Source organism: Delphinapterus leucas, chromosome 1, assembly GCF_059928025.1.
Source record: "Delphinapterus leucas isolate spDelLeu-1000000601 "Yukka" chromosome 1, BTC_Dleu_Yukka2, whole genome shotgun sequence".
NCBI lineage: Eukaryota > Metazoa > Chordata > Mammalia > Artiodactyla > Monodontidae > Delphinapterus > Delphinapterus leucas.
The window spans coordinates 40,359,634-40,383,542 of NC_143129.1; the positions used below are offsets into that span (position 1 = coordinate 40,359,634).

Below are 23,909 nucleotides of genomic sequence, written 5' to 3' on the forward strand. Positions count from 1 at the left end.
CTCCCCAGCTCAGCAACACCCACCTCCCCCGCTGTCGAGGCTGTCAAGCTTTCACAAACAACTGATCAGCTATACAAATAACTGCTTTCCCATTCAATAAAATCCTAGAACCTTTAGAGCTCAGGGACTTCAGAGATCAACTAAGGTGATTTTCCACCCAGAGCAGAAATTCTTTCCTAGCAACAACTCCTAAATCTCTATCTCCAACTCACATCTCTTTCCCAAATTCCAGACTCCTTATACCTCTTACCGCCGCTGGAGGTCGAAGTGCTCCCTAGCTTCCCCCACCCCCCTCCACCTGCCACCTTTCCCACTCTCGAACAGTGGACGCAACATCCCTCAAGTCCTTCAAGCCACCCCCACCCCCTGGCTATTCTCAACAAGCAGCCAGAGGAATTAACAAAAAAAATCCTTAGTCAGATTACGCCATTCCTTTTGCTCAAAACCTCCCACTGGCTCCCCATTTCACTCAGAAAAAAACCATAACCTGTATAATGGCTCACAAGGCCCTAGGTGCTCTACTGCTCGACCCCTGCTACCTATCTTGACCCTCTCTCTGCTACTTTCTCCTTCACTCACTCTGTTCCAGCCTCAATGGCTTTTTTTGTTTTAAAGTGCCATACAAAGGCAATTTTAATTTGCTAAAACAAACAAACAAAAAACCCAAAGAGAACGAACTTTTTCTTACTGCTACATCTACCATCTTAAAAAAGCGATACCCAGAATTTAAATAACCTATTTTCAGGTGTTACTTAAACAAAAGCATTTGAGTAAGTATTCTTGTAAGAAAAACCAGTGGCAAACAAAACCAGAGCCCAGACGCATAATTCTGGCTATGAATTTTAAATTAGGTTTTATTTTTCTGTCCTGAAAATTCTGTGTACTAAAACTTCATAGTATAATAGAAACAGACACATAAATCCATTGAGCCTCTGCATAAACGAACATTTTCAGACTTTACTCCTGATGCATTCTTCAAATTACCTGCAAAAAAACTAACTGCTTATAAAGAAAGCTTTAGGCTATGCTGATGATTTAAAAACAAGCACACAACCAACATAAAAACAAAGAATCTTCCTCTTTTTCAGGAGAAACGTCTTATGTGAAGTTATCCTCTCAAAACATGTTTGGTGTCAATTCTGGGTAAACCAGGATGGCCACTTCCGTTCTCTCTCAATGATCCTCTTATCCTGATCTTGCTCGGAGGGTGTCTCCCCCAAGTACAGCACCATGATCTCCACGGTAGGAGCCTTGAAAGGGGCTCCCTCTTGCTTCCCTATCTGTCGTCTGATTTCCGCTGTCTCTTTACACACCTTCTCATAGCAATAGCCACAGAGGACGTGTTTCTGTTTCAGGTGACCGCATTCAGGACAAACGTCTATATTGTTCTTAACTTTAATAAGCTTATGAGGGTTTCTTCTCCTACACCTGTTAACTTCAATGCTGCGTCTGTCTTTGGGAGATGCCATCCAAAAGATGCTCTCCAAAAAACTGAAATCTCCTTCCTTCCATTGGTATCATTTGCTGGTTCTGTAAATATAGCTGGACCTTGGACCGCTAATGCTGGTCCCCATTGAGGACTGGGAAAGCCTGGCCGGCTCTGCCGAAGTTTCCGCTGCAGTTGCTCCCAACAGTTCCGGAGGAGTCCCTGGGCTGCGGGCCACGGCGGAACCATTAGCATAGGCATGGCAGGTGCCATGTTGCTCGCCCGAAAACCTCAATGGCTGTTTTAGAACTAGCCTGACCTGCTCCCACTTAAGGCATTTCTATTGTCTGTTCCCTCCACCTGGAACACTGTTCCCCCAAATATCTATGTGGTTAGCACCTCCCTCCTTCAGGTCTTTGCACAAATGCCACCGTCTCGATGAGCCCTTCTCTGATCACCCCGATATAAAACGTTATTCCCTGTCCCCTTCCCATTCTCCTCATATGCTTATTACCTGTTAATATACTATATAATTCACCTATTTATTATATCTATTGCGTTGTCTATCTTCCTCCACTAGAATGGAAACCCCGTAAGGGTAGAGATTTTTGTCCGTTTTGTATACAAATGTATCCCCCCAGCCCCAGTCTCCTCTTAAAAATGCCCAGGCTCCTCAGCTCGCCCTTTGTCCTGGCTTCATCACAGTCCAGACATACTCTGGCTGTCAGTGAGTCTCTGGATTCTGGCTTGCAGAGCTGAGCAGAAGCTCTAGTGGGATGTGGGCGCTGTGCCATGCAGGGGACTGTTGCATTTCCATTTCCCCTTCCCACCGGCCCATCAGAAGGTCCAAGGCAGCCTGACTGGGATGGGGTCTGGGGAGAAGGGAAGGGCTCCTCCTGACAAGCCTGCTGTGGGGGTCTCCCCGCTCTGCGCAGAGGAGCCTCGGTACTACCCAGTGAGGGGGTTTCCACTCAGGGACAGCCTGGGTGGACTTGCCCCAGGAAAGGGCTGAGGCTAAGGTGAGAATTCTGACCAAGACTTTCTTGCCTTGGTTTCTGAAGGCCCTTTCCTGTCTACCAAAGTTGCCCCAGGTGGTTGTCTGGGTTATTCACATTCCAGAAGCACTGATGTGGCACTAAATATTCCTAGGGCTTCAGCCTTCCCCCCTGGGGCCCAGAGTCATCTCTTTGAGCCTGCTTTCTGGAATGTTTTTGGTATGAAACATCCTGGCAAGTGAGGGGAAGCATCCTGGCAAGCGAGGGGAAGGAAGCTCCGTGCAAATGGAATCCCCGAGCCTGGGTCTCTAGGGGCTGGAGTAATAGACATTCTCTTCCCACCCAGAGTCTCTTTCCCCAGCGGGCTTCCACCACATCCATCCCCTCTCCTGCCCACCCCTCCCAGCCCCTGGCTTGGAAGAGGTTAAGCAAACAGACCTCAAAGAGGACAAAGATCTCAGGACCAGGTACCTTTGCGTCCCCTCCTCTTCCTAGAAATCCGCCCCGCCAGCAGTGTTAGTAGGATGGGCGGCAGGGGCTTGGCGTCCCTTCTCTCCTCCTGTCCTGTCTCCCCACTCTAGCTTCTCCGTGTTCTCACTCACCCTTTATTTCCCAGCTCCCTTTTGGGGCTTTGGAGGTAAGGGGAAGGCATCTGGGGCAGAAGGAATTGCCGTTCTCCTTGTGCCTGGACAAGAGTGTGGCATGTAATAGTGTCTCAATAAGTATTCGTACTTCCATTCACTGATATTCTCCCAACTCTCCAAACCCAATCTAGTTTAAATGAGCCCCCCCCCACCCCCGTCGCCCACTCCGCTAAGATTTGGCATCCCTCAGACCTGGATTTGAGTTGAGTTTTCCCACCTGCCAACTAGGCAAGTTACTTTATGATTTTGAGTCTCAGTTTCTTCCTCTGTGACCCAAGAATGATAAAAATTGTGCCGAACTAACAAGGCTTTCCTGGGCATTACATATCAAGTGTTTGATACATAAGCACTTAAAAAATGGTAGCCCTCCTAAGTTGCAATTCTTCTCTCTCATCATCCCAACTCCCTTTCAACATTCTCTGAACTAAAAATTTTTCTGTTGAATTTTACTTATTTTTATGCATGCTGGCTTGCTGTTCAGTCTGCAACCTCTCTGAGGTTAGGATCTTACGCGCTGCACCAGGAACAGAGCAATTACCTCTATCTTCCACGGAGCTTAGCACACAATAGGGCTTCATTCCTGAGTCAATGAATAAATGAACACAGTTAACTCCACATCTGAACTCTATGCTTCTTGGGTAAAGACCCTCCCTTATATTTTTCCTGTGTCTACCCACAGTCTAGCCCAGAGCTCCAGCACTCAGTTGGACCTGCCTTGTTTTCAAGTGGTGGAGCCTCGGGGCTGGAAGAGCTTTGAAAAGTCTCCATGAAAAGGCTGGAGGTGGGAACCCCATCACCAGGAGACGTGGAGCCTTTTCAAAATTATCAGACTGAAATACCCCATTTGTAGCCTAAACGGTTTCTTGTTTACTCTCCCATCCTGATCCCATAGTTGCCTGGCCTCCCCACTTCTTCCCCAGACTCAGCAACTTTGCCAGCTCCCCAGATGCAGGGAGGGGGAGGGCAGTGCAGATGCTCCAAACCGGCAGGCACCGAAGGCCGGTAGGAGGGCAGGTGTACGGGGAGCAGACTGTTTGGGGGCCTGCGAACACCAGAGCCGGGTGAGGTAAGGGGGAGGGAGCCTGCTTGAAGCTGGAGCCAGCCGGCTGCCTGCCTGCTCTTTGTCCTTATCCTCTCTTTCATCCTAGCCCTCAGAGCCTGGGAGTTTCTCAATGGAGCGGGAGTCCGGGGAATGCTCTGCAGGGGGTGGAGAGGGACGGCCAACGAGGGGGGCATTCCAAGCATTCTTTACTTCCTCTAAGAGTCAGGCGGTTGGGGGGCGGAGTGGGGAGCAGCTGCCTGCACTGGAGGGAAAGGGATTTCTTTGGAGGGAGAGAATAAAGGCGGTGGAGGTGCCTACAAGCAGCAGGGGACGGAGCTAGATGGGGGAGGGATGGGAGAGGAGGGGGAAGGGTGGGGGCAGGGCTGTATAATCTGCCAAACCCAGTTCTTTAGTGCTAAAGGCAGGAGGAGCAAATTGGGACCCTCAGCCCAGGGCACCCTCCCCGCTGGGTGTTTACAAGGGCAGAACCGCTGATGGAGGTGTAACAGGGAGTCCTTTGGAGCTAAGAGCTCGGTTTTTGGTGTGTGTTCTGTTTTTATGAAGCAGGTTCTCTTTTTTCCATCTGTGAGAGCCCAAGGGAGTGTGTGTTAAGAGAAAACTCGAAGACCTGTGCCCCCACTTCCCCAAAGAGAACCACAGAAGCTATTTTCCAATCATCGTTCTGGTTTTTAATGGGGTGGCTCTTTCTAGCCACCACAGAAGGGAAGAGGGACCATCAGGTAGATAGAATCAGGGCGTGGAGTGAGGGAGCCAGAGACCCCTTCCAGATACAGCGATGGGACATGTAGATTTATAAAAGGCCCCCGGCTTCCCCTTGATCAGTAGGGAATCATTGCAAAAATATCTCCCTGTACACAAAACTTAGATGTCATAGTGCACTTCCCCAGAACATAGTATTCACATTATTGAAAACAGTAAGATTCACTATTTTAAAAATGCAGAGCTGAAAACATAAAAATAAATAAGAACATTCTAGGCCCTGAAAGCCCAGAGAAACAGACACATCCGTTCTCAGTAGCAGGAGCAGCTTGGAGGCTAGAGAAGTTCAGAGTCTTTGAGGTCCAAGGTGGGGTCCAGGGGAATCCGGGCCCCTTGAGATGATGTCCAATAGCAGCCCGAGCCTTTTCAAGTCTTTTAGATTCATAGCAGCGACTCCAGGAGGCTTGGGCCAGGTTTGTAGGATGCGAAAGGGGAGAGAACCTTTGAGGAAACAGAGGCTGTGTTCTCTTACTGCTCAGATAAATAAGGAAGGGCACACTCTAGAAGACCATTCCCAGGACACCCCAGGCACATTAGGGGGGTGCCACACTCCAGTCTGAGTGGTTGGTGGAGATGGGAATGTGTATGTGAACTTAAAGAGTTTCCATCCCCACCTTGGCAGGACGGCACCCTGCACAAAACTTACTCTTTATAGGAGCTGGGCGCTGGGAGCGCTCTTTCCAGCTCTCTGCGGCCCTACTATGTGTACAAGAAACAGGCAACCTGGACTCAGCCTTGGGCCTTCCTCTCTACTTCTCTACTCATTTCCCTTCTACTACCTTCTTGGTTCCATGTGGCTGAAGACATTGAACCCTCAGTACACTTCACTTGCCCACTTCCCACATCCAGCCCTCCCCAGGGCTCAATGGCAAACCACCCCAGCCTTCTGGGCTGGGATGCTGGTCCTGGGAGGCAGGGAAGAAGGCAGTTTCCCCTCAGCGTGCAGCCAGCTGCATCTTAGAGCCAGCCGGGATGGGGCAACGCCCCCCACCTTCAGCTGAGCTTTGAGCAGACCCCCAGTGCCTGTTGGTAGGCCTCTGTCACCTCCTGGCAGTCCATCAGGGAAAAGCAGCTGTCCCCCAGGGGGTCCTGCCGCCAGCACCTCAGGGCCCTGCTTCCAGGGCCCTCTGAGGGGGGCTCCTCAAGCCCCATGAGGCTGTGCACGGACACGCAGCCCCGCAGTGGGGGCTCAGGGAGCCGTTCGGGCAAGTGCAGCTGGTCAAAGGACTCAGAGGACAGGATGCTATCCTCACTTACTGCCCCCGTGGGGCGGCCGGCCCGGGCTGGGGGGTGAGGCGGGGCCAGCTCACCCAAGGAGCCAAAAGTGGCGTGGGCTGCGAGCTCCAGGCCTGCACGGGAGAACTTGCTGTTGTGTCTGAGGATGCCCTTGCGATGCAGCAGCGGCCCTGAGGTCTGCGGGGGCGTGTGCCCCATGGCATCCCCACTTACAAACACGTCCCCTGCATCCAAGAGCTCCCCAGACTCACTGGGTTCAGGAGAGGAGTAGTAGCCGGATTCCCGCTGGCGAGACTTCTTGAGGATGCCCTTCTTGGGGAGCGGGGGGGCAGCCTGTCCTGGGCTCACAGGGACGGGGCCAAGCTCAGGGCCCTCCCTTGCCCCTTCCGAGGAGGTCGATGCCTTCTTCTTGAGAATGCTTTTCGGCAGCTTGAGGTTGCCCTTGCCAGGGCGAGGGGAGGCGTCAGCAGCTGGGTCCCCCTGGAGAGTCTGGGCCATGTCATTCTCTCTGCGGGACTTCTTGAGCGAATGCTGGCGCTCCAGGCCAGGGGCGAGACTCCCGCCTCCAGGAGCATGCTGCTTGAAGAAGCTGCAGACCTTGGCCCCGTTCTCCAGGAGGGGGCGGGAGGACCGCCGGAGCCAGTCAGCCACGGAGGCCCGGCCAGAGTCGCTGCCGGTGCGCCTTCCCTCGTGCACAGCTTCCTGCTCCCCGACACGGGTGGCATAGCCCCAGTTTACCCACCAGTGACTGGCCACATCCTCCAGGGTGGCCCGGCGGGTAGGGTTCACCATTAATAGCCACCGGATCAGACCACAGGCATCTAAAAGAAGAAGGAGAAGGGTTTCAGATCCATAGCCATGAGCATGGGCACCCACAGTCCCCCTCACTGGCTTACCCCCCCCCATTTGTGCTAAGACACTGCTCACTCCTGTGTCAGATATGCCACTCCCACCTAGGGCTCCATACACGCTGCAGCCCGGGCCGGCCCCCCAGTCTCCAGCTTTCCTGGATTGACTGTCGGATTTCCTCTTCCATCCCACCGCCCCTCAGGACCACAGCCATGTTTATGTGTTAGTGTGTATCCTCCTTTGCTCCACTGACATGCAACCCTCTGAGGGTAGGGACTGTTCAAGAGTAAACCAAGGTCCTCACACCTTTCTTCTTGCCTTACACATCGTACGTGAAAGGACAAAAAGATTTCTAAGGACAAGGACAAAAGCAGTAGGAAATGAGACAATTGTAGCAAACAGGATCTAAGCTAGACCTTAGGAAGCACTTTCCAAATATGATAAAGCTTGCCCATAAAGGAGGGAAGGAGCTATCTCTTCCTTCCTCAGAGGTCACAGACATAGGAGGCAAAGAGATGACAGCAGGAGCTGAAGTGGAAGGTACACTCCATCTACAGTGGGCTGCCCTCTTCACTTTACTGTCACTGTTTAATTGCTGCCTAAGGAATGAGCAAAGGACACCCAGCACCTAGATGAGAACACCTACACCTCTCACTCACCAGAGGGTTTAGGCGGCTGCCGGTAGGCCCCATTGCTGATCTGTTTCACCAGCGTCTTATGGTCCTGCCCATCAAAGGGCATGGAGCCATGCACCAGGATGTACAGAAGAACACCGAGGGACCAGCTGTCCACCTGAGGGAGAGAGAGGATCAGCCAGGACCTCCTCATGCCACAGGCTAGAGGGCTTCCAGCCTCACCTTCATTCAGTACCATGGGGAAAAGGGAGCCCATGTTGGAGAACCCAGAGCCCAGTGTATCTGAGGACCACCTCCTTCTAGTACCCAGGGGCAGAGAGGGTGACGCTGCAGAAGGGACTGAGGTTCACGGAGAGCTGCTGTCATTTGCCTCCCCTTGGGAGGAGCAGCCACAAACACAACATCAGTGACGAGGTCATCCCTTCTGGGCCAGGAGTGGTGGTTGTGACAGATACCATCCCTCCAGTGAGGCTGGTTGGGGGCTGGGAAAGGAAATGGGAATGTGGAAGGTGAGGGGCACAGAACCAGACTGGGGGTCAGAAGACTTCAGCTCTTGTTCCAGTTTTGCCACTCCCGCTAGAGACCTGGCCACACACTACTTTGGTGGGGAAGTGAGTTTTGTGATCTGAGAAAGGGAATAACTAGAAAAGTAGCGCATCCCTCTCTCAGGATCTAAGCTGAGGCAGGCTGGCGGAGGAGTCCAGACACTTACCTCTGGGCCCGTGTAGGGCTTCCCGTTGACGATTTCAGGCGAGGCATAGAGGGGGCTCCCACAGAATGTCTGCAGGAACTTGCCTTGGTGGTAGAGGTTGGAGAGGCCAAAGTCAGCGATCTGCAGAATTGGGTCAAACACAGGCAGGGGTCACACCAAGGCCTGTGTTGTTCTATAGCTCCTGGTCTGCCCCCCGCCAGACCCCGGGGAAACCCAGGCCCTAGCAGCAGGAAAGGGTGCCCATGACCCCTACCCCATACCGGGCACCACCAACACAGCTCAGACCCTGGAAGAAAGAGCCCTTTGGAGGTTGTGTCAATGAGGAAAGTGTAGGTAGAGGTGTCGGGGAGCTCCAGGGTCCTCACTGTTCCCCAGGCCCCTTTGCTCACGCTGTACTCTACTCCAGGGATGCTCTCTCTGCCTACACACATCCTCCTGACCCAGCAAGCCCACCTCCTCCAGGAAGCCTTCCATTGCCCTGAGATCTCCTCCTCCCATGAAGCCCTACAATTTGCAGTGGCTCACAGTAGCCCCTGCTTGTCAGTTCCGTCTCCTCATACTGCCACATCAATATGCTTCCCATGTTGACCTCCCGCCCCCACCCCTCCTGCAACTCCTAGCACAGCTGTGACCCATGGGTGGGACTAATGGCCACTTATTGACTGAAGGAAGGGTCTACCAGTTGGAGGGGGACAGACAATGTCTCATGCCAATGCCATGAACCTCAGAAGCAAGCTACCCCATGACTTGGGCTTGGGCTGCCCTTCCCAGCAAAGAATGCATCTCTCTGCCCACACCCGGGCAGGAACGTGGTGGCGGGACCGGGGTCAGCCCAGTATAGCTGAGAAGCAGTACTGAAGGAAGAACAAAGATTACGGTCGTGGTTATAGCCCAGTAGAAGGGATCTTCTTACAGGACTTCCTGAGCCCTCTGATATTGAGGGTTTGAGGGGCCCCAAGCCCATCTTCTCATTCCTCAGAAAGACCCTTCCGCCAGCTATCCTCAGGCAAAGGCTGAGGCCAATGCCCTTTTGCTCCCAACCTCTTCATCCCCAGCAGAGGGTCACGTGTGCCCAGGGTGGGGAGAAGCTGTTTATGAACTCTGGCTCCCTCACCTGTGGGTTTTATTGGCCTCCTATCAAGCAGTTACCAGTTGAAGCCTATAACGAGGCAGGTGATTGGGGCAGATGGGACAGTTCGTGCCTGCCTGGGTTGTGTGCATTTATTGGCTCTGGCTTCCCCCTCCCTGGTCAGCATCAAAGAGAGCCCCACCTACTCCGGGAACTGGTAAGGAAAATGAACTCAGTGCCAGGGCGCCTTGGGGCACAGGTCAGGGGCCACTGGGGAAAGGACTATGCTCTGGGTTCGGGAAGATTCTGAGGAGGGTCCGACTGCAGAGTCAGAGCCCTTCCAGGTATCTGCAGGGGCCAGCCCTTGCCGTCTCCCCTTCCAGCCCCAAGACCCGAGTTTATCACATCGACCTGAACTTCTCAGGCCTAAATTTAACTACTGAGACACGGGAGTTGAGCAGCTGCAGAAAGCAGGAAGCTGGCTCTGGAGTGCCTGCTGTGGTGAAAGGTGCTAAAGGGCTGCCTAACTGCGGCAGATTGAAGTGTGCATGCGCGCGTGCACGTGCGTGCACGCAGGTGGGGAGAACTCAGGCCGTGGCCTCTCCGTGCCAGTCCCAAGGCTGTGAGCAGAAGCCAACCTTAGATCTAGACTCCTTCAGCCTTGTGACGTCAAGAGCACTGGTCAGGGAGTCAGAAGACTCTGGTTCTAGCTGAGGCTCAGCCACCTGCTAGCCATGGGACCTTATGCAAATCACTGCTTATCGTAAGGCCTCAGCTTTCAATCCATAGAATGAGGTACTGAAACGGATGATGGCTAAGGTCCTTATCGTACCCATATAAGAGTCTGAGCTTTGCTCAACTCCTTCTGGAACCCCCTAGGGGCTTAGAGATGCTTGGCAAGGGACAGTGCAGACAGGCTGGGGAGGGGTAGGGAAGCAGCTTTAGACAAGAAGTGAGGCTCACCTTGATATTTCCATTGGCATCTAAGAGGATGTTCTCCAGCTTGAGATCCCGGTGGACAACCTTGTTCTGAAAGAGGGAGGGAGGAGGGTCAGGGGAAGGCCACCAGGGAGGGAAGGACATGAGGACCTGGTCTGGACAGTGAGGGAAACACAAAGGGGGCCGCGTCGGGGTGAGCACAGGTAGGCTGGGAGGCCCATCTTTACTGGTACATACTACAACAAATCATGGTCCTTCCAACCCCAGCCAAGAGACTTGAAGCCAGAGACACCAACATTCCCTAGGCTGAGTCCAGAATTGAGTCTTGCCTCTTTCGATCTCCCTGTGTGATCCTGGACCAGTCATGGAATCTCTCTGGTGAAACCAGCCCCCGAGCCCCAGGAACCACCCCCTCAGCACAGGGCTGAGGCAGGTGCCGCTCACCTGGTGGCAGTAGTGCACGGCGGAGACAATCTGCCGGAAGAAATGCCGGGCTTCGCGCTCGCTGAGCCGCTGCCGTTCACTGACGTAGTCGTATAGGTCACCCCGGCTGGCGTACTCCATGACGATCACAATCTTGCTGCTGTTCTCAAACACTGGGGCAGAGCAAGGCAGGAATGTCAGGCCCCTCCAGAGTGCACTGCTCCCCGCTAGGGAACACGGATCACTCCCAGGCCCCCAAACCAGACAGGACCTCCCACCAGAGACATCTGCTAATGAGGCAGGACAGTGCCCTTTGATGCTCCCAACACCTTCCAGTAGCAACGGATTAAGGCCAAGGGAACGGGCTCACCCTCCCTTTCCTTGGAAGTTCAGGCTTCCGAGGATTCTTAACACTACCCTGCAAATTCTGAGACATCACTGGATGAGAATGAAAAACCAGGCTCTCTGGTTCAGTACTTTTTTGCCTCGTGACCTTGGGCAAATCTCTTCTAGATACATCAGTAAGAACGTAGGTTTGGGATTTGAATCCTGGCCCCATCATTTACTAGCTGGGTGACCACGGCAACTTATTCAATCAGTGTGCCTCAGTTTCCTCATTTGAAGAGGGATAATGATAGCAACGTCACAGAGCTGGGGCGAGGAATAGATAAAAGTTAGTCACAGCTCTCAGGCTGGCGGGGCAAGCTGGTGTGGGCTCTGACATACAAGTAAGCACTCAATAGACTGTACCTACTGTTATATTTATTATCAGCATCCTCATGCATAAACTTGAAAAATAATGCCCATAATAATGCCTGACTTGAGGATCAGAAGAGGAATAAAAGTATGAAAGTGCTTTGTAAACTGTAAAGTACCATGGAGAGCTGAGATATTGATCACCCTTAACATCTTTGACTTCCCGTCCAGAATATCCAGGCTGGGGCTTTGTACATAGAAACGATCAATAAATATTTGGTAATTAATTGACTGGCTGGGCTCCTGGCAGCCAGCCTACTCCAGCTGGCTCATCTCCATGTGAGGAAGGGGCCTTATTGCCACTTCAGGCCTTGTCTGGCCTCCTGGAAAAGTAGGGAATGGCTGGTTCACCAAACTGGCCCTTCAGCAGGCTGTGTGTCAAAACATGTGTCTGTGATATTGCATCTTTGCGTCAAACGAGTCCTATGAGTTTGGCTTGCTCAGCCAGCCCCAGGGAGATTACTGTCTAGCCTGTGAGAAGGAGCTAAGAGAGGAGGCTTCTCCCAAGAAGAGTCCCAGCTCCCAGGCAGTTGGATACATGGTCAGGAGGACTGTGCTTTTTCCTAGGGGAGCACAGTGGCCCAGAATGCTGGGGGGTGCCTAGCTGAGGCTCCACCCCTGTGGTTCTCCACATCTCTGCAGGATGTGTGCAAACTTTGTGCCGTAAAATTGGGGGTCAGGAGCCAGCCAGGGCACATTCTGGAGAGCAGCTACGTTAGAAGTCAGTTCCCAGGACTGCAGCCTTCCCCCCCCCCCAGTCCATATCTCTTGAAGTCTGTGGATGGGGATGGATCTGGGGGAGGTCTACCAGATACACAGTAACTATGACACCCCAACATTTGCTGAATCTGAAGATGCAGTAAGTAGCAGCTACATCCTAAGCTTCAGAGCTCAGTTCCCAGACCTATAGCTGTAGATAATGGGTGCGGGGAAGAATTCACACACACACACAGCCCAGTCACCAAGCTCAGCCTGGCCTAACCAATACTCTGTCATCTGTCCACTCCCCCCTGGGGGAAATAAACAGAGAAACAAGTAGCCTTCCAGCCACCTGCTAGGGCTCATGGGAAAGGCTCAGGCTTAGGGCTCAGGCCCTAAGTCTTCCTCTAAACAGAACTTAAGAGAGGAGACCTCTCTTTCTTCCTATCAGGAATATTCAGACTGAGGGCAAAGCCACAGGCTCCCTTTCCTCCTTCCTGCTGTTCCTGCCATTCCTCGCTTCCTGTCTAACTGATATTATGTAAAGGCTGGAAGCAGACAGGTGTGTGTGGGAGGCTGCTCCCCCTCTTTCCCTCATCACCCTCTCTTGCTCACTTTGTTGTCTGGGTCACAGGGAACAGGGCAGCTGGAGAGGAAAGCCAGCGCCGATGTCAGAGCAAGAGGAGGCTTCAAGAGACAAGGAGAAGTAGAAGCCAGCCCCATGGCGGGAATGATTCAGAGGACAGGAGGTCTGGCTCCTGTATATGAAGAAAAACAGCACCCACACACCTGAGACGCGTGCAGGTCCCCGTATGTTTCAGCCTCCCCTAGACTGCTAAGGATCTCATTGGTCTGGGGAGACAGTGTTCCAGTACGGAAAACCTAAGAACAAAAATGCCTACAATCTGTGGAGTTCCTCCCATGAGCGGAGCACTTGGTGACATTTAATTTGAATTTTTTTTTTTGGCAGTGCCACAGGGCATGCGGGATCTTAGTTCCCTGACCAGGGATCAAACCCGTGCCCTCTGAGGTGGAAGCACAGGGTCCTAACCACTGGATCGCCAGGGAATTCCCTGGTGACATTTAATTTGATCTTTGCAACAACCCTGTGATGTAGGTGGGATTATCCCATTTTACAAATGAGGAACTGAGGCCCAGAGACTAAATTAAATTAGTTGCCCAAAGTCATATAGCTGGGTTTCAAATCCAGCTTCTGCCCAAGCCTAAAGCCTGTGTCTTGTTTACCTCTGTGTCACCTGTTCCAACTGGACACACACACACGTACACACACACACACACACACGTACACACACACACACACACACACACACACACACACACACAGCTTCAAATGCTCCGCCTCTGTACCTTCGTGGATGGCAATGACGTGGGGGTGGTTGAGTGATGACATGATCTCAATCTCTCGCCGAATGTGCATCAGATCTTGCTCGTCTTTGATTTTGTCTTTCTGGATCAACTTGATGGCCACCTGGGAGCAGAGAATGCAGGAGAGTGAGGAGAAAGGTCTGGCAGGTAAAGGCGTCCCTGAGGACACTCTGGGAGCCCTGACCCTGGTGATCTGCCTACAGCTGCTACAAAGGCCACAGCGTGCACCCAGAGAAGCCTCTCCATCCTTCACTGGGGCGGGCGGCAGAGAGGCTGGAGGGAACCTTTTATGTTACATATGCTTTACCACACACACACAAAAATCACCGAAAAAAGTTATGAAAAAAATGCTAGTCTCTTTGGTCTAGGTAAGTAATGTCTCTCCCCCAGCAACAAACAAACAACTAGACAGTTAAACAGAGACCTCTGGGCTTTGCTATCTTGTCTGTAAAGGTGAAAATGCCATTTAAGGATTAAACTCTCTGGCTGGTACCTGTGGTGGGTTCAGGAAGGGTGGAGGGAGGCAAGAGGAAGTGGAGAATGAACTGCCAAGAAGCAGCTTAAGCAAAGCTCTTAGAGACTGAGGCATCTTGCCCCCTTCTCCGTTCTACCGCACTGAGCAGAGACGGTGACAGAGTACCAACAGCGCACGCAGCGTGTGGGGAAGACACCGCGTGGTGAGTCAGGGGACCTGGGCCCTCCAGGCTCTGTTGCTGTGCTCATGGGCAAGGCCCAGGCTGGACTAAGATGTCTGGGGTGCTTTCCTGCTTTGACTCTGTGAAATGACCATATAAATGCCCCGGGGCCCTCGGAGGCTACAATGCTGGCATCAGGTGCCGGGCGGGTATGGGGTGGGGTGTCACAGGGCTGGTCAGTTCCTGACAAGTCCTGTCCAAGGACACAAATGGTAAATATAAGACTTCCCCTTCACAGGAGCCGGGCAAGTTATGAGAAATCCCGAGGCACAGGCTGAGGAAAAGAGCTCCTCGTTCATTTCCCAGGAGGGTTCGCCTCCCCTCAAGGTTCAAAAGGAGGTGGAAAAAAGGGAACCCAGAGCCCAAGGGGCGGGGCCTCTAATCCCCCTTTCACAGGGCTCTGGAGGCAGACAAAGGCTTCCGGCTCCGCTGCGGACCGCGGGCCTCGGGCCTATGTCCCCCTCAGACAAGAATGCGGAACAGCCGTAATCCTGTAAGAGGAGCAGCTCACAATGCCCTGGGCCTGGTCACCCCGGCAACAGGCCAGGGATGGCGTGCCCTCCGCCCCGCTCCTCCCCTGGAGCTGCATCCATGAAAGAGGGGAGGCCCGGCTCTCTCGCCCTTCCAGAGCAGGGCAGGGAGGACAATGGCAGCAGGAGGGACGGTCACCATGGAGTCTCCTGCCCAAGCCCCTAGAGGGGCCCACGCTGCAGCTGCAGGGGCCGGGCTGCACCTCAGGCGCTCTCTTCACGCCCCCCACCCCTTCTGCTCCAAACCACCCCAATGAGCTAAGCAGAAAAATCCCTGGCTTAGAATTGCCCAGGGGGTGGGGATGGGGGGAAGGGGCTTAAATCCTCCTCCAACCAGCCTGGAGCTTGGTTCCTGAACACCTCTCCATACCCTTTTTCTCTCCCTGAAGGGGTGATTTTATGGACTAGTTCTTTTCTCTCTGAATTGTTTGTTTTAAAAATCAGACAATACAGTGAAGCTTCAAGACAACTCTTGTTGCTCCTAATTCCAACCCACTAGAGCCATTAAAGTCTCTCCTACATAGAAACTCCAGAGCTGCAACTGTCTTGATATATCAGATAATGTTCTAATAATTTTTCAGTTATGAATTATCACTGCAGAAAAGAATTATGGTCTTATAACTGCAAAAAATGAACTCTAGGTACAAATGAAAGAGAGTTGTCACTTGTACATGAGGACACACCAATCCAGTGGCAACTCAACATGTTTGCCAAGACTTTAAAGGTTATGATGATTATAAATATGAACATAAATGCCTGCACTGAAACGTAATTGCATTACTTGGTGGTGGGGCTCAGGACAGGCTACCCCAGACTGTCACTTTGGCATGTGGATGATTTTGAGCTGAAGACAATGAAGGCTCAGCAGACTCAAGGAGAGCTTTTTATCCCTCCCTTAACTGCATTAAAGAATTTAGATAGGAGGCTTGTACCAGAGAGAGCGCTATTAGCAGAGATAACTTTTTTCATCAGGAAGACTTATCTGCATGGCCCAGCAAACATTTATCTACCAAGCATTCGCTCTTCCCATCGTTCTGTGAATTGCCTTCCTCCCCTTTCAAATGCCACACCCCTACCCCCTTCTCCTTAGCTCAGGATGGCAGGTAAGCCTCAGCTGCCTGACTGTTGGGGAGCCACATATTTGGGGGGGGGGTTCCTGTACATGTGAAATTAAATTTGTTTTTCTCCTGTTAAAAAAAACACAACAGACAGTAGATAAAATGCCATGAGCTCTTCAGATAAAGGCCCATAAAACTGAATTAACAGATAGCAAAAAAAAAAAAAAATCACATGTAAATCACATACCTAGATAATGAAACAAATATCCGAGAGCTTAAGATACACACATATGCAAAAACTAGGCATATCTTGGATGTACAATTGTACACACACAAACATATACAATGAGATAAATCATCGTGGGCTAGGGAGCAGAGCTCTAAAGAAGACAAGGCCTAAAAGAAATGAGGTTTCAAAAAAATAAAGGGCTCTGAGGGGTGCTAGAAGGAGTCCCTGCATGGGTAGAGGGTGTACAAGTTGAATCCTGAGATCTATTTCTTTCAACTCTGGAAGTCTACTGTTTAGAATCAGAATTGTTGATCCTTAGTGGACAGTTGTCCTCCTGCAAGTTCATGCTCTGGCCTCAGGGGGTGAGGTCAAGGACCACCCCTGTGCCCCCCCCCCGCATTGTCTATATTAGGTCTTAAGAGACCACAGCTTGGCTGGCACTTCCCAGGAAAGAAACAACTTAGGTCATCATGCGTCCACCAGTCCCCAAGCAGGTGACAGACAAGAAGAGCCATGTATCACTGCCACGGTGGGGCTGGGCCACTGTTCCCCCATCTATCCTAGTCCCACTGGACACACCTCAACTGTTTACTGGTGAACACAAATCACAAATAAATATTTATTGGTTAAGTCATTGGGCTGATCCCTGACTGATGGACCAGTGCCCAGATAAGACTTTCTGCCCTTTATCCAAGGCATGGGTGGAGAGTCAGCCATGTTTATGAGAACTCATTTTGAGGGACCTTTGTTCTCATCTGCAATATAGTTGAGCAACCATTCAAATATAGTGACTAGAGGAAAGGAAGAGAAAAACAATCGCTGAATGGATCACCCAGAGGTAGGAAGGCCACCTCCCTGGGGACAATCCTGGGTCATCCCGTATAATTATTAACAGTGCCCCTTTTACTCCGCAAAGTATTCGAGTTGAGATGTTATATTATACGGCCACCCTACTCAGAGGGGGCGGGAAACAGAGGCACAACAATGACAATATAAATGTGAACACCAGATTGGTGGAGGGGTGTCAAGAGCCCAGGTATCTAGTCTTTATTTGCCCCTTTGGAGCTACATAACTCGAGACAAGTCACTTAAATGATCCTGTTAACTGGCCTGGCTAGTTTTAATGTCCTCATCTGAAAACTAAAAGGACATTTATCCTCCAAACATTTGCTGAATGCCTACTACGTGCCTGGCACTATGGTAGGTGTTGGGGATTCAGACAAAAATTGGATAGCCCCTGCGCCAAGGCCCTTGGTCCAGTCTAATGTGATGAACATGACGGTTGAGATCCCTGGCTGCCCAGGGGCTCCAGGAGCACTGGAGAGCTTCCTTCGCCTGGAGGAGCAGGGCAAATCACCCCGGGGGAAAACTCTGTTTTAGATCTTGAAGGAAGAGTGGGGTTTGCCAAGCCGAGGTGGGCAGGCCTTTGAGGGGGGCAGTGCAACAAGGGCATTCCAGGCAGAGAGAAAGGTTTGAGCACAGGCCAGAAAGAAAGGAAAGGAACTATACACGAATTTGCACATTAGGATCTCTAAGCTCCCTTCCAAACTCTAGCATTCTCTGCCAAGCTTCTTCAGAAATGAGTCACGTGCTACTACGCCAGGAAGGTGCTAACCAAGGATTGTTACGATAGGTTTATTCAGAGGCCCCATGCTATATCTATGTTTACCTGCCTGAGCAAAATTCCTACTGATACCGGCCCAGTGATTTTCTTGCCCCTGTGGCCCTGCATGCTGGAAAGGCAGCAGAGCTAACTCCTTATCCCATTTTGTAAATGGCAAACACAAAAGTCCAGAAAGGTGACTCTTCCGAGGTTCCTCAACATATCAAGGCTGTCAGGACCCAAGATGGAGGGGTGTTGCCTGGAGAAGCCACCACCTCAGAAGACAAAAGTTCCTTGCAGATGCTCTGCCCTGCCTCCAGCTCCCTGCCTCCTACCCCTGGAGAAGGGAATGCCCCACACCCTGCCATGGGCCAGGCTGTGCAGTACCACCAGCCACCCTCATCCCACTTACAGATATACAAAGACGTTGGAAAGATGGGCGCTGGGGCTCAATTGGTTAAACACTGCCTTCTCTCCTCCCAGCCCCCACAGGAACTCAGATCAAGAATAATCTGGGGCTTCCCTGGTGGCGCAGTGGTTGAGAGTCCACCTGCCGATGCAGGGGACATGGGTTCGTGTCCTGGTCCAGGAAGATCCCACATGCCGCAGAGCGGCTGGGCCCGTGAGCCATGGCCGCTGAGCCTGTGTGTCCGGAGCCTTGCTCCACAACGGGAGAGGCCACAACAGTGAGAGGCCCGCGTACGGCAAAAAAAAAAAAAAAAGAATAATCTGGATTCAGGAGAGGATGGCAGAAAGGTCTTAGAAAAAGAAGATCTAGAGGTACTGGTTTCAGGTGCCGGGAGAGAGGGTACAAGCTGGGCATCTCTGGTCATAGCTATCACCCAGAGTTGGAGCCAAGATCCTTGACTCCTTTTTGGCCTTTCACGGAGCAGCTGCCTCTGGGAGGTGGGGCAAGGAGCTGGAGGATGACCCATTTAGATAATGCAGGAGAGGTTGGGCTGAGCTGGCCAGGGCTGGCAGAGTGGGGATGGCTCACCATCCCACCCAGCCTGCCAGAGAACCAGGCTGGGAGCAGGAATGGGCTCTGAGGGGAGGCTGAGCTGCTTCCCCTAAACCCCATGCTGTGCCCACCCTTTCTTTGCCCACTCTGCCAGGCTGCCAGGCAAGGTGCTTCCCCGCCCAGCCCTCTTGTGTGGTTTGGCCAGAGCCCAAGGACAAGAGTCACCTGCAGCTGGAGTCTCCCTCCCTGCTGCTGAGCAGGCAGATGCAGGAGGAGCTGCGAGGGCAGCACCACACAGAAGAGGCCTCTGGCAGCTGGCCAGGCGGGAGCCCTTCTCTGGATCAGGGGCTAAAGGAGAGGCTGGGACTTTGAACGATGTAGAGACCAAAGGGCTTAGGGAAGCTGAGCAAGAGCCATTCTCTTGCTCAGGGCAGGACAGACCCAGGGTGGGGTGGACTCTCCCTCCCCCAAGAGAGGGAGGGTAGGACCTCAACAAACCCAGCCTTGCTGGGATAGTAACACTGTGTGTGTCAGCTACTGTGCTGAGCACTTTACATATATTATCTTATTTAATCCTATGAGGACCCCACGAGGTAGGAATTATTATAATCCCCACTTTACAGATGAGGAAACTGAGATACACAGAGGTCACACAGCTGGTAAGAAGTAGAGCCAGGATTTTGAATGCTTGCACTCTGATGCTGAGCTGAGCAGTCTTCCTGACAAAGTAAAATGTAGTGTAGCTCACCTACTCGGGATCTCTTGACACTGTCAGTATGTATGGGGGTGGGGGCTGTTCCCAGTGACTCCTCCCACCCTCAGCGCGCCTGGAGCTCTGGGAAAGGCAGTCGGAGCTAGCTGTTGGAATGACAAAGCACACTGAGGCAAGCCTGGGCTCAGCCCAAAGCCAACTCCCAGTCCAAGACTCAGTATTGGTCATCTAGCACCTGGGGTGGTCAAGTCAGGAGCCTATGTTGCAGGCATGCCACTAACCAGCCACAGGACATGTCACCTTCCCTCTCTGGGCTTCAGTGTCCCCATCTGTCAATGAAGGAATCAGACCATCTCAGTCATTTTCAAACATTTTGAAATCCCATGCAACAATCCAATATATGAGACAGAAGCACCCCTGCCCCAGATCACTGTCCCCTTGGACCCCCCTGTGCTCCTCATGGAGTAAAAATTCCATGCAGATCAACCTAAAGGCTTTGGGGGACGCCACCGTTCCAGGGACCCTAGCAGGTGTTTTTCTTTTTAGGGGAGGGGTGGTCAGGAGAGCTGTGAGAGTCAAAGGAGGAAATGCCATGTGGCTACCAGGAGTGTAGTCAGAGCTAGAAGATCCAGAGCAAATATTGGTTTTTCCTTTAGTGCCCTCCTGGAGGAGCCATTAGTCCTGCTCCCCTGCCCCTCCCTCCGGACAATCCCATCTGGCCCCTGAGAAGCCTATCCAGGCAGGGTGGGAATGCGAAATGTGGAGAGAAATTGAGATGGAAGTCACGCAGCGGGCTTTCCTCTGAACCCTCAGTTCACTTTGAGGGGAGGTTGTGGGCTGCTCCCACACCCCTCTCCCCCACTGAAGATCCTGAGGCACCAGGTTGGTCTCTCTTCAGGGAGAAGAGTGAAGAGACAGGAATGGGGGTGCGGTGGGGGGAGGATTCCTCTCCAGAATTTTGAGAAACCATTAGCAGCGCGTAGAGCTGCTCTCCAAGGAGGAGGGAGACCCTGAGCAAGAAGTACAGGGTGGTCTATGGATTAGGGAGCTTTAGGGCAGGTCCCACTCCTCCTGATATGGGCTCCCTGTATACAAGAGACATGAAGCCAGGGAGCACCTTCTGAATTCTCTCTGTTCTGATGTAATAAGAGCTGGAATCCCTGCCTACAGCCACTGAGGTTTGAAAACTGAAATCTGGTTTATCTCATTCCAGAATCAATGATCTTTCCTTTTCTCTCTTTCACACACACACACGGAGACACACATGCGGTGACCCAGGTCAAGAGCTTAATGGGATTTCTGAACTTCAATCTCAGTTTCCAGGCCACCCCAGTGCCCCCAATCCAGTCTGCCCCCCAAAAGAGGCACGAGCCACAAGCAGCTATATTCCAGCTGAGCCCCTGACAAAGCCTGGGCCCAGCTGTCTCCAGCCTGGAGCCTCACCGGGCCCTCACACTTTATAGAAAGAGAAAGAAAAGGAAAGCCAGGAAGTACATGATTGCCCAATAGCTGTAACCTGGTAGCAGGCAACTGGGGACCGTGCCAGGTGTTAGCAGGAAAAACATACTCGGTCCTATTGATGAGGCCATAATCCATTCCCTTTCCCCAGCATCCACTCTCCTTCACCAATGAAATGACTTCTTGAATTTCAAACCAGCTACTGGCTGCAAAAGCAAACAGTCTGGGGAGGTAACTGCTACCATACCTGATAGGGCAGACCATGGCCACTCACACAGGCACACACACATGCATGCACATCTCATAAACAGCACCCAACTGGATTTGGCAAAACAATCCCTAAACCACCTGCCCTAAAAGGCCTGTCAAAATACAGTGTATTTAGGGCCTTCCCTGGCGGTCCAGTGATTAAGGTTCTGCGATTCCACTGCAGGGGGCACAGGTCTGATCTGCGTCCTGATCCCACATGCCAAGCCTGCAGGGTGCAGCCGTCCCCCCAAATACAGGTTATTTGGCCCCATCCTACACCTTCAGAATAAAATCCTCTTGGTGTGGAACTAGAGAAGAAGTAGTTTAAACAAGCACCCAGGTGATTCCTATGCCCATTAAACTCAAGTTTGGGGACCATTGTTAACTTTTGGCAAAACTGCTATCCCTTCGGGGCCAGACTTTTCAAATATAAATACCAGTTCTCATGGCGGGTTCTATTGTCAGCAACAATTTAAATTCATATTTGTATCTCATTCAATCCTCATAGCAGCTGTGAGGGAGGCTCTGTTTTCTTCATTTTTGCAGAAGGGGAAACAGAGTACAGAGATAAAGTAAATTACACAAGGTCCCACAGATTACTACTACTATACACACACACCCATCCCAAATTAACAGGACACATACCTGAAAAGGCCCCAAACCCAAAGGTATCTTGGGGCACAGTGGATTTTTCACCAGAGCCTAGTTTCACATTTACCAGAATTAAAAACCCATCATAATGAAACTCTGGCTCAATCTTAGACCTGGAAAGGACCTAAATGTCAAACCCACCCGCGCCCCCCGGGAGGGGGTGATATCTCCACAGTATGCTGGGCTGCCAGACTATTAGAACTGAATTGAGGAACTGGACACTTCATTCACTTTTTCATTCAGCTACACACGTTTACTAACCCCTTGCTAAGATCAGGTGCCTTCTACTTCCTCTCCCCATCCCACTCTATTGGATAGTCTTGTTACAAGCAAAATTCCACTTAAGTCTCATCGTCTTTAGGAAGCCTTCTCATCCCTGGACACCTTTCGTCCTCTGTGCACCCCGCCTCACTTATTTGGCAATCATCACTTGCTGACCGGAGTTGGTGGGGTTCTCAGGTCCACGACCACTGTCCCTACAGCCATGGACAATTTCTACACTACCAGCACCCCATACACATACGCAACCTCAGCGCGGTAAAGACTGAATGCGGGCAAGTCCACCAAGCAAGGCACTAGCTCCCGGCCCACCCTCCATCACCCGCCGCCTGCGGCTAACTCCCGAGCCTGACCGGCTGGCGCCGCGAGAGGGAGCCGCACTCACCAGGCGCCCAGAGCTCTCCCGCGCCTTCTTCACCTTCCCGTAGGTCCCCTTGCCCAGGGTCTCCAGGAACTCGTAGCGGTGTCGCAGGTTGTGCTTGTGGTGGTGCCGCTTCACTGCCTGCTTCTTCATTAGGGGCTTGGGCGACTTGAGGAGCCCGTCGGCCAAAGGCCGAACGAGCTCCGCGGCCAGGGCAGCGGTGGCCGAGGGAGCCGGGCCGAGGCGCCGGGGGAAAGCCAAGGACTCCATGGCGAGCAGGTGAGCGAGGGCGGAGGAGGAATCGGCTCCGCAGAGAGAGCTAGAGCCCGGGTCGCCTGCCCACTCGCGGCGCGAGAATCCACAGCCGTACCAAAGCGCGCGACCAGGCGCCGAATTCCAAGTTGTTATAAACGCCCTGAACTAGAGGCTCTGGCCACACCCCCCGGCACCCATTGGCCTGATCGCCGGCTGCGCGTGACCAGGACCGCCAGCATTGGCTTGCCGGGTCCCTGGCTCCGCCTCCTCCAAGAGAGGCTGGGAAAGGTGTCAATGGAGCCCCGCCCACCTGGGCCCCCGAGGGTCAGGCAAGGGGAATACCTTACGCCGGGGTCGGCTACGCGGGGCGGGGCGGAGATGTTGGTGGGGTGTTGAGGGGGGTTGGGTGAGTGGCGGCGGGGGTTGGTACCACTGGGGTCCAGAAATTTTCCGGGTCTCTGGAACAGCTCTTGCCCCTGAGAGGCTCTCGGTCCTGGTTAGAGGCCCTGTTGTCTTTCCATTGTGCTGTTCTCATTTAGCAAGGGGCAACCTGACAGTACTAGAGGTCCCCAAAGTATTTCCCCATCCTGAGTAATTTGCTTCCCTCAAATCAAAATCTGTAAAGGCACTTGACCACTTCTTTAAGACTGTAAGGAGGAAGGAGGGATGGAATGGGATGGAGGCAGACTCTCAAGTTGGAGGGCTAGGGGAGAGCTGTTTCAGGGTTCTGAATTCAACTGTCTTCAGTTGGATCAACCTTAATTGTATCTCAGAAATGCAGTTCTGGAAAGTTCTTACTTCTTCAGCAAATAAGGCTTCTAAATTTGAGTGGGTCCCTCAAGATGTGGTGGAATTTACAAAGCATTGGGAGGAGGTGGAGAGAAACAAAGGGAAACACTCATTCATTAAAAAATGTATTACACTCCTACTATAGAACTTGTGTCCCTAAACCTGTAAATAGCTGCCCACTCAAGTTTTCCTTTCTGTGATTTTGGAGCCAGGTAGGGCATGACCTATGGCTTCATTTTTAAGGCCTGGAGCAGAATCCCCAGGTCCAGAATCCCCATACTGAGTGTCATTTAGAGTGAAATGAGAATATCCATTTCTCTCCTGCTTCATCTAGATGTGGAGTGTAATGGGGAGAAAGGAACATTTCCCCTTGAGTCTTCATGGTAGCTCAATCCTGTGCCCAAGGCCACACAACTGGTGAGAAACTGGCAGAGCTGGGATTCAGAGGCCTCAGGAGGATGGTGCCTCCAGCTGTGTATTCAGGACAT

The 23,909-nt window shown here is 52.2% G+C and overlaps 2 protein-coding genes across 4 annotated transcripts; both read right to left on the reverse strand.

Annotated features, from left to right (window-relative positions):
- Positions 1-827: 827 nt before the first annotated feature.
- On the reverse strand, positions 828-4,309 carry LOC149750479 (large ribosomal subunit protein bL32m-like). Its single transcript, XM_089908428.1, is given in 2 exon segments — positions 828-1,495; positions 1,498-4,309. Coding segments are annotated over 2 exon segments (564 nt in total). The 5' UTR covers positions 1,700-4,309; the 3' UTR covers positions 828-1,133.
- Positions 4,310-4,360: 51 nt separating this feature from the next.
- On the reverse strand, positions 4,361-22,784 carry NUAK2 (NUAK family kinase 2). Of its 3 annotated transcripts, XM_089908403.1 has the most exons (8): positions 22,402-22,784; positions 13,574-13,694; positions 10,772-10,923; positions 10,352-10,417; positions 8,320-8,439; positions 7,632-7,764; positions 6,375-6,944; positions 4,361-5,328 (listed from the first exon to the last, which is right to left on the reverse strand). In XM_089908403.1, the coding sequence occupies exons 1-8, from the start codon at positions 22,645-22,647 to the stop codon at positions 5,174-5,176; spliced, it is 1,563 nt and encodes a 520-aa protein (XP_089764529.1). In that variant the 5' UTR covers positions 22,648-22,784; the 3' UTR covers positions 4,361-5,173. The 3 variants fall into 3 exon arrangements, with proteins under 3 accessions (XP_089764529.1, XP_022449353.2, XP_089764524.1); XM_022593645.3 differs by having other exon boundaries at positions 5,275-6,944; positions 22,402-22,770; XM_089908398.1 differs by lacking the exon at positions 22,402-22,784 and adding an exon at positions 21,524-21,607 and having other exon boundaries at positions 5,275-6,944.
- Between the last annotated feature and the right edge of the window lie 1,125 nt (positions 22,785-23,909).

What these genes read in the sequence shown, in the direction of transcription:
- NUAK2 (XM_022593645.3), bottom strand. Translation starts at nt 22,647, where the DNA reads ATGGAGTCCTTGGCTTTCCCCCGGCGCCTCGGCCCGGCTCCCTCGGCC. An exon ending in CCGTGCACTACTGCCACCAG is followed by an intron (nt 10,418 to 10,771) that starts GTGAGCGGCACC and finishes TCCCTCTTTCAG; the next exon opens with AACAAGGTTGTCCACCGGGA. An exon ending in ATGCCAATGGAAATATCAAG is followed by an intron (nt 8,440 to 10,351) that starts GTGAGCCTCACT and finishes CCAATTCTGCAG; the next exon opens with ATCGCTGACTTTGGCCTCTC.